The following is a 10,220-nucleotide window of genomic DNA, read 5'->3' on the forward strand; positions in this document are numbered from 1 at the left end:
TTCCTGGAGGATAGCCTCGTGAAAGGCCACTGTGGTCTTTCGTAGTAAACTTAATCGTTAAGACAGAATTATTTATAGTACACTATTCACGCTATGTATTTGTGATCTTCCAAGATACATAGGGTATTATTACGATTCCGCTTTATTTTTTCAGTTTCATCGTTTAAATTTTAATCTCTTAAATTTAAGTTATTAATATCAAATTAGCTCAAATAATATTTAATAAATTTCAACGATCATTTTATCAATCTTAATATTATTAAAATTTTCTTTAGTTTTTATTATTAATTTTATGCTCTTTAATTAGTTCTTATTATTAAAAATGTTCTATAATCAGTAACATTATTAAAATTTTTATAACAAATTTTTCGTAGATGTAGTTCAATTGAAAATTAATAATCTGCAATTCAAATCTGCTACAATAGGTTCTTTCTTTTTATAAGATTTTCAAATACATAGTCAAGACATAGTGAGTAGCCTTCCTCCTTTCTTGTTTAACATTTTCCATTAACATTTAGCTTTATATCATGTATCGTCACGTACTGAACTGTAAAACAAGTACGAGAAACATTTCTTTCAAGTTGAGGACACAACAGATGTTTGTGTTGAAACGTGAATCACGTGCCAAATTGTAGGATAAATGAAGGTGTATTACACACAACGCTCGTGATACCGATACACGAGCGATTATATAGGCTTACCTTAATTTAAGGACCGTTTATTACGATACAATCATCCCGATTCCAAGACTTATTGGGCATAATTAAACAGTTGTTTAACTTAAACACTTAATTCCATCTCTAATCTCTTAATTTCTATACATCTTTATATGAGACAAAATTTCAACTTTTCTCCTTTCGAATATATTCATTTGTTTTTGATATACAATCGATATATGTATAGAAGTTTTAAAAGTCACTTGCGTATTTTAAAACTAATTTTTTGTCATGTTTGTTTGCTCAAATAAAATTATAGAGTTCACGTGAAGTTCACATCTCAAGTTTAATCGTTTAAATATCTGAAAATGATATTTATCGTTATTAATATTTATTATTGCGAAACTAACGAATTTGTAATTATCGAATATCATAATATGTCTTATACATTACTAGTGTATTTTCTTTTTTGGATTTTGCACGCCATTCTTAACCCGCTATTAAATTAAAAAAAAAATTTGTTTCGGAATTATTTTATAGTATAATTTTTATTTTTCGATACCAATAATCAAAATTAACAAGGAACTTAAAACGTTAATGTATACCATGCGCAAAGCGTGGAGGATTCGAATACTTCCGCTTTTTAATACGCGAAAATGAGGACAATCACGCGATGAAAAGTTCTGTTTCTTTTTTCAATGCAACTTGAAATCGCGTGATTTTTGTCTGAATTTTTGTATTGTGGATTAATCTTTCGATTTATTGGTAACAAATCATGAAAACACGTAATATGAGATTCTAATTAATCTTGGGTATAGTAATTCACGCCAGAGTCATTTCGTCCCCCCGTGCAATAGTTATGAGCAAGGATGGCGAAATTCAAAGTTTTAAGTTAACAAACATGATTTCTTTTTTGTTGTTCGTAACTATTGCTCTATTAAATGTATTTCTACCGATTACAGAGATTGACGTGATGATTATTGTAAAAAAATTAAAAGCTCAAAGTGCCGAATAAAGGAGACATACATATATGTATATAATCGAATCACCCATTTAATTTCCTTTATCCATTATGTTTATCCGCTTAAATTGATTATTATTAATTAACATCGTTCATGTAACAATTATGATTGCAATGGAATATAAAAATATCTTGTACTTTGTACACGTCAAACGGCAATACTCATCTAATTACAATAGAACTCTATTTATAACTGACTTAGAAACAATAATATAAATGAAAACATTCGTAACGTTTTATTGAAACAGATAATGTTCATCATTAAAGAAGTACATTAAATCAGCAAGAATTCTAGTTAATCAAACACTAACTAAAATTTCATTCTAATAAATAGAGTTGTATTGTATGTTCGCGTACATTACACAATATGTACTCTTTTTACTTACATTATATACTTTGAATATAAGATACAATTGAGATTAATATAATACTTAAGTATAATACGTGATAATAAAATATTAATATTAATGAATTCGATGAAAAAATATAACAATTATATGTTACTTAAAAAAAAGTAATAATAAATAATTATAAAAATGGAAAAGACGTACATTTTTTAGCGTGAGTGACGATTAAGGTATATACGTATTTGTAGCTTATGTTTATACAATTTTAAATCTTTATAAAATCAATCACAATTTAATTTGGAGAATGTATGAATTTTAAGATGAATATGAAGTGTAAAATGCTACTCGAATTATTAAGTAGGAAGACCCAGAACACCGACAAGATATATTTATCGTTCAACATTTATACATTCAGAACATTTTTCAGGCAATCAAGACATATATATTTAACTTCATAAGTTGTAATATTTGGTTCTTTATTTAATATGTCATATTGTTTGCCATTTGATATATAGCATTTGATTCAACTTAATTCTGCAAATAAAGGATTAAAAGATATATTGTGTGACATATTAATGATTTCATTAACTCCTCCAATTTACAACAAAGTATGCTGAATTTTATGAAGATTTAAATCGTTAAAACTGTATAAACGCAAATTACAAATATTACATATAAAATTGTGGTGTTCATTTATATGTATTTGCATATAGTCTTCAGAAATAAAACTTTTCGAACAATAGGGACATACATATCTAACTTGATAAGTTGTAACACTTGGTTGATTTGCCAGTTGGAAAACACCATTCGATTCGGAAAATTGAACTAAATCCTGTAAAAACAAAATTAGAAGATATATTGTGTGATGTATTAATGATTTTAAAGTTTTTTTTTATAGGAGATAAAAATCATTGTACATTATATGTATTTCTATGTCCTTATATATATTTTTACGTCTAGAGAATATTGATAAAATCACTAAATACTATTTCAAAGCGAGCGGAATCTATAAAAATGTTCTATTTAAAGAATTAATTGCAAATATTAACTATAATTATCAATATACTTGTGGTTGATACAAGTCTGGTGTATTCATAATTGTCACTGGTTCATTGTATACCTGTTGTTGATATATTTGTTGCTGCGCTGGTTGTTGCAGGATTCCTATTGTGGGTATATTCTGAACAGTAGGTGTAGTTTGATTGATCACTATTGACATTCCACCACTGCTAGGATTTGGATTTTTATAATAAATAGGGGTGGTATTTCCTGTTATTGGATGATTAGTTATTATTGGTTGATTTTGTTTAAGCATTTGATTACTATTATTCGAAGTGCCTGCAGCAAGATAAGAATATTGATCACAGACAGATGAAGACGCATAGTTAATTCCTGGTTGCTTCATAGTAGTTTGTTGACATCGTTTGGGATTTGGATTGTTTTGAATAGTATTAATTGTGGGTATTGTTTGTGAATTATCAAATTTGTTAAGTTTTTGTGCCTGGATATCATTTTTCGAATATTGCTTCTTACAAGTTGAATGATTACCTGGTAAATTGTGCATTAAGAATTCTGCAGAATTACTTGAAACAAAATTGCAATGATTACACTTATGTATAGTACGCCTTGAATTTTTTTTTGCAGAAGAAGACTTTTGTTTATTTTCATTGGTAGAACAGGATGCTACATGTGTTCTCTGTACATTCGGTATATTAGCAGTATGTGCTATAACTTTGGTAGGTTTCAAAATAGTAAAACGTGGCATAGCTGTGGTTGTTCGAACGAAATTGCAAGCTGGTAAGTTTTTATGATATGCTGATGTTACATTTTCCAGAGAAGATGAGTGTTCGTTTTGATTTGTATTTATTTGGAATTGCTGTGGTTGTTGATTATTTATTACTGTAGTATTAGATTTCATAACTGGATTCTGAATCACTAATTTTATATTGCCTGAATTAGATGAAGATAATAGTAATGTATTTGAATTTGTATTAGGAACAATCGTTAATTTTTTATTGGCAATCAATTTGTTTATTTCAGGTTGTTTTAAAACTAATTCTTTTTCTGTAGTTTTGTGTTCATTATTATCTTTGTTCGAAGCACGGTTACTTTTGAAGTGCTTAGCTAACTCATTACCATTTTCAACAGCACAATTGCTAAGTTCACATAAATTTGTAGAACCTGTAAGCTCTGCAAGAGTCTTCACTCTTAAGAATCCTTTTCTTGGTCTTGGTGGACTTTGTTTCTCTGATGTTTCTTTTGTTAAAATTGTTGATTCTTCTTGATTTATAATTGAAATTCTGTCATGAACTTCAACATTTTGTGTACTTTCTATATCTTCTGTGATTGATTGGTCACTTATTTTTTTTTCTATATCTAGTAGATTATTATGATTACTAACATTATTTGAAACCAATATTGTTTGCGAAATATTTGTAGACTTAATGTTTGAATTAGATATTTGAGGATTTATGTTTTTAGCAGTAAAGAGAGAATCTGTAACATTTTGAGTTTTAGATTTTGCAACATTTTGTGAAGATACTTGGACATTTACATTTGTTACCAATGCATTAGCTTTATTATTCTCCGACATGACACAAGTTTGATTGATAGAAGATTTATCTAATGTAAGATTAGATGTAGTCTGTCTTTCCTTACTTCCTTCTTCTTTTAATCCTTCATTACATTCTTCTGATTGTTTTGTCAAGTCTATTATTAATTCATGTTCAGAATCATCTTCATTTCCTTCTAATATTTTGATTAATTCATCCCTACTTTTGTCTATACTAGATTCTATTGGACAAATTTCGCTTGCCTTTTCCATTGTTTGTGTCTCCATTTGTAATGATCCATCCACCTGCTTTTCAAGAGTCAATTCAACCAGCTTTGCAATATTGGAAGCACAATCTGTCTCTGATACTGTTGCAGAGCTGTCTTGACTTGTAACTTGACTAATCTTAGGATTTATCTGTTGGCTGTTTGTGTTATGAATAATAGCATGCTCCTGCATACTTTGAGGAGAATCAAAACCAATATTACAAAGTTTACAACTGAATTTTGTTTGTTCATAATTTACTACACAGGACACTACATCATTAGCATCAATACCATGTCTTTTAGCATGGTCTATGAAGGTATTTAAGCTGTTGTGATATATTTTACTACAATGCGAACAAGTAAAATATACATGAGTTGTATTATGTTTCAACCAATGATCCTCAAAGTCATCTAAACTTTTAGTCATTGCCGTGCAGACACTGCAAATAAATACCATATTTCCAGCCGTGAATGATGTACAAATAAATCGAGGTTCGGTGCTCAAATTATGTTTATCTTTCATATGTTTATAAAATTCTGTTTTTTTGTTAATAAAAGTATCATCGCATAAACTACAAGTTATCCTTATTGCGAGATATGTATTAGAGTTTTCTGCAATAGATGCATCTTGAACTGACTTAAATTTTCTACATTCTGAAATATGATTTTTTAAATCATCTTGAGTAATAAAAGGCAATTTACAATTATAACAGACATGTTCTGCTACTTCAATGTATTTTTCTACGCACGTACTCAAAGACATTGCATTTTGTGTAGAAGAATTCTCTGCCTTTCTCAGCTTCGAGTTTATTATGGAATCTTTTGGAAATGATTTCTCACTAGCCATCCAAAAAGAATCTCTGGAATGCTTTGACCAATGGATATAAAAAAGGCTTCCTATTCCCAGGAATATAACCTTGCAAATGTTACATCGAAAATCCATTGTACAGTCTTTTTTAAAACGAGCATGTATTTCTAAATGATGACGCACATCTTGAACTGAACTAAATATCATACCACAGGTAGCACAAAATAAATTTGGAGAACGACCACTAGTTAAGTGGTTTTGATTACATTTTATATATTCGGGAAGACGATAATGGGTTTCGAAACATTTCATACTTCTAAATAGCACCCTGCAAGTGTGACAAAGAAGAACTATTTCGATTTGCAAACAATTTTCATTAGTTCCTGGTTTATTATGACATTCGCATACTGTAAACGATTTTTTATTACCATCTTTTTTCGATTTTGCTGGCAGACATAATTCTATATCTTGCGAATAGTTTTCTTTCATAGTAATAGATTCTACGTCTCTAATTTCTGAATCTTCTGTAATTAATGATTTATTTGGTTTCTGTATAAGCAACGTTTCTTCCTTATCATTAACTTTCTGAGTCCTTTCAATTATATTATCTGCAGTATTTACAGTGTTATTTACATTTTTAATACTGTTAGCTGTTTGTTCAGTTCTAGTTTGTTTATATTTTTCTGTTCCATTCAATTTTTGTTTTGCGAGTTTATATGCTTGTTGCAATTCTGTCTCTGTATGTAAAAAGATATGAGCTGCCAAATCAGCCATTGCTTCAAAAGGTTTTGAACAAATACTACACTTATTTGAATTACTAATACGCTTAATCCTCCTTTTCCTCTTTTCTTTACTCAGTGAACTTTTTGTTATAGCATCTTTTTTCTTTTGTTGTCCATTATCTTTCTTGGTGACATATTGTGATGCTGTATGTTCTCCACTCTTGTGCTCACTTGACACTTGTGATGGTTCTGATATCTTTGCTTTTGAGAATTGAGATATCATATCCTGAGATTTTTCAGGTGACATATTGGAAGTTTTCGATGAATTTGCTAAACTATTATTTTGCTTTTGTGTATGTGTAACTAGGTGTTGTTGTAAATCAGAATAATCTTCAAAACAAAGATCACAAACAATACATTTATAACCAAGATCATCTCTAAGTCTTTTATATTTTTTAGGAGATACTACGGAAGAATAAGAAGTTGAAGCGCTTTTCTTTGTAGCTATTTTAGTAGTTGTAACATTTATAGTTTTCCCACATGTTTTAGGTGCAAATGTACGTTTCTCTGATTCATGTTTTTTATTTTTCTTTGAAAGATGCAATTTGGTATTAATAACACCAGATGTATCAACTCGCACTTGTTCTTGAGATCTTGCATCAATAACCGATTTCATAGAATTCTCCTTACGTGAAGAAATCTCTGGTATCTTTTTCTTTATATTATCAATGTTTTCTACCACATTTGATAATTCAGAAGTTTTATTGGTAGATTCTTGTGAAGAATATAATAATGTAGATTTGATAGTAGAGGTTGGAACAATCAAATTCTGCTTTGCATTACTAATAGTATTCTGTGCAAACCTTTTTTTAGAACTGTCTTCAAAAATTTTTGTTAAATTATGACAAACTTTTTGAATTTGTGAACTCCTCTCTTGTTGTATCTTTGCGTTTCTGATTGAATTTTGAGATAATTTTTCTGAAAAATTTGATAATAATTTAATTGTGCTTTGTGTTCTTTTGGTAGTTGTATAAGCATTTTTATTTGTAATTCTATCAATACTTGAGCTTGAAACATGTTTTGCAGCATCTGTAGATTTCTCAATGTTAACATTAGAATCTTTTGAAAAGATTGAAGTAAATGATGCATTATTTATAGATTTTTCGTTACTATTTTGAAGTTCTGAAGAATTTAAATTCACGTAAGAATTCGTAAATCTTTCTGTCATTTTCTCGATTTCACTTGCTGAATATGTAGTATTGGAGTCTTTCAGAGCATCAAATTTTATTAAAAAAACTTTTAATTCTTTAAACAATTTATACCTTTGTGTAAAATTTCTATCGGAAGGAAATGATTCTTGTATTTGTCCTTCAACCTTTTTGTTTTCTACAATTGGTTTCTCTATAGTCATAGCATCTTCATTCTTTCTTTTTATAGAAGTACCATTTTCTATAATACATTCAAGATTTAATTTTGAAGGCACACAATTGGAAGTATTACCTTCTTTAGTATTTTCATCATCATCATCATCATCATCAGGATCACATAGCGCAGATATACGGTCTAATATACTTGGTCTTTGTGGTGCTTGAAACAATGAATTTTTACCTGTACATCTTTTCTTAATAATATTGTATTTTTCATTTACTAGATTAATTTTGCTTATTTTTTTTGATGAATTTCTCCTTAACCTTTTTAATTTATTCGAAATTATTCTTGCATTATTTGCATTGCTCTTATTGTAACGATTGTTATCATCTGTACGAGAATTATATATAATTCTATGTCTCCTTTCATTAGTATTTCTAGAATTTCCAGTATTAGAATTAAAATCAAAAATAGTATTAGAGTCTGAATCTGAATCTGAATCTGAATCTGAATCTGAATCTGAATCTGAATTTGAATCTGAATCTGAATCTGAATCTGAATCTACACATTTATTCAATTGTAGAGTCTCATTCGCATGAGACCTAATTGCTACTGTCTCAGTTTTAAGATTTTGTTGATATTTATCTGTATCGATATTTACAGATGATAATTTTAGTTGTTCTGATGCAGATATACTTAATTCAGTTTGAGTTTCTTCTGTTTGAATACTTGTCTCACATCTTGTTTGAACACTTGTTTCACATCTGGTTGGAATATTTGTTTCACATTCTGTTTGAATAATTGTTTCACATTCTTTAATCGGAGTTACTCTTGCAAATGACTGTGCTATTTTATTGATTACTTCATCTATTCTTTGTAATTTTATATGTGGTTGTTTAACATCTTCTAATAAATTTTTCATAAAATTCTTGTTTTCAATCTCTGCTTTCTTGGAAAATAACATATTTTGAGGTGTAACTTCATTTTCAGAATTACATAAGCAAGATAACTGCTTCTGTTTGGACTTTTTCTTTCTTTTACAAAATCTTGTTCGTGGTATTCTTCGTTTAAATTTTTTTTTCTGTGTTAATATATTTTTTGCTTGAGATTGATGCAAGTCTTTTTTACACCATTGTTTTATCTCTGATGCTGATAATTTTGTAACATTCACAATAACTGGCTTACACAATAATTTACACAGATCCTCTAATGTATCTCCTCTTCTTAACAATTGTTTCGACCTATTACTTCTTAATCTTTTCTTCAATATATAACTAGTATCTTGGATTTTTTTGTATTTTGCATTAGAACCTTTAGGTTTTGGCTTTGGTAATGGTAATGACATGTTAATTACTTGCTCTGAATAATTATCAATCGAATCATGTGGAGAAAATAATTCTTCATTAGAAATTTCCATTGCTGTCAAACATAACCAATTTAATGTAAAATTTAATTAGGGTGTTTAAGAAATAAGTTATAATATTACACGAATTAAAAATTATTAACATACCTTTATACACTGAAGATAAAAACCTTGCTTTTAATATATTTTACTATATAATTTATAGATAAATTATTTTTGCTATAACAATAGGAAGTATTTTCTTTCGTACAAGTTTATAATAATAATCTTCTTAAAACAACTTGTTTTATACACATTTTTTATTTGCAAAAGTGAAATTCTTGACCTTCGTCTATGAATCTGGCACACAGTAGACAAACTGCTGTATATAAAAATCAGTTTATTTTAACCCTTCCGCTGCAAAACGTTCAGAAACGAATTGCCCTCTAAGCAGCCGGCGTGACAATGGGAGATCGGTCGCGCGGATACACGTACATAACTCCGCACTTGCATCCACAACGCATATAAAAATGCATAAAATTTGATACATAAATTTATATAATATAAATGTTTGTCCACAACAACTCAATCAGAAAATACAGAGAATTCAAACTGACTACAACGAAAAAATGCTTTTTACATGATTTTAACTACTTATAAAACGTTAGTTATAAATGAATCTTACCTGATTCAAAATTGCCATTAATTTCATTTTCAACAACAGTTTTATATCTGTGTTTTGGTTAGCCTCACATAGAGATATTCAAACACCTAAATTTGAAATTTTGCCACACTTTTAATTACGTAATGCAATTTTTTATTCCATATCAAGTGTTTCTATTTAATACATCACTAATAACAAGGTGACCAATAATGTAAATAAAGTGTCTTATTGTTGCTTATTAGATACTAGTCCCCTCGCGAAAGAAACATTCAATTCGAACAGACTTAAGCAATACATACATATATTCTATCTATTATACAAATGATGTATAAGTATTACAAAAATTGATATGTATAGTCTGTTCAATGGGACGAGGTAGTAAATGTAAATAGAACTTAATTACTGTAGCTGCAAGTATTGGTTGCTGACTAGTGTCATTCGTTTCATTGGACAAACTGTACCACGGTCATATACA

General features: G+C 28.8%; 1 protein-coding gene across 4 annotated transcripts; it reads right to left on the reverse strand.

Annotated features, from left to right (window-relative positions):
* Positions 1–289: 289 nt before the first annotated feature.
* On the reverse strand, positions 290–10,030 carry LOC122573506. Of its 4 annotated transcripts, XR_006318753.1 has the most exons (5): positions 9,250–10,030; positions 3,145–9,158; positions 2,776–2,856; positions 702–1,018; positions 290–547 (listed from the first exon to the last, which is right to left on the reverse strand). XR_006318753.1 is itself a non-coding variant. In XM_043739941.1 (4 exons), exons 2-4 carry the CDS (start codon positions 9,154–9,156, stop codon positions 935–937), a joined length of 6,177 nt encoding a protein of 2,058 aa, XP_043595876.1. In that variant the 5' UTR covers positions 9,157–9,158; positions 9,250–10,030; the 3' UTR covers positions 290–934. The 4 variants fall into 4 exon arrangements, 3 of the variants coding, with proteins under 3 accessions (XP_043595876.1, XP_043595875.1, XP_043595874.1); XM_043739941.1 differs by having other exon boundaries at positions 290–1,018; XM_043739940.1 differs by lacking the exons at positions 290–547; positions 702–1,018 and having other exon boundaries at positions 1,684–2,856; positions 9,250–9,587; positions 9,767–10,027.
* Positions 10,031–10,220: the final 190 nt, after the last annotated feature.

The sequence above is a fragment of the Bombus pyrosoma genome, linkage group LG12 (assembly GCF_014825855.1).
Source record: "Bombus pyrosoma isolate SC7728 linkage group LG12, ASM1482585v1, whole genome shotgun sequence".
Lineage (NCBI taxonomy): Eukaryota > Metazoa > Arthropoda > Insecta > Hymenoptera > Apidae > Bombus > Bombus pyrosoma.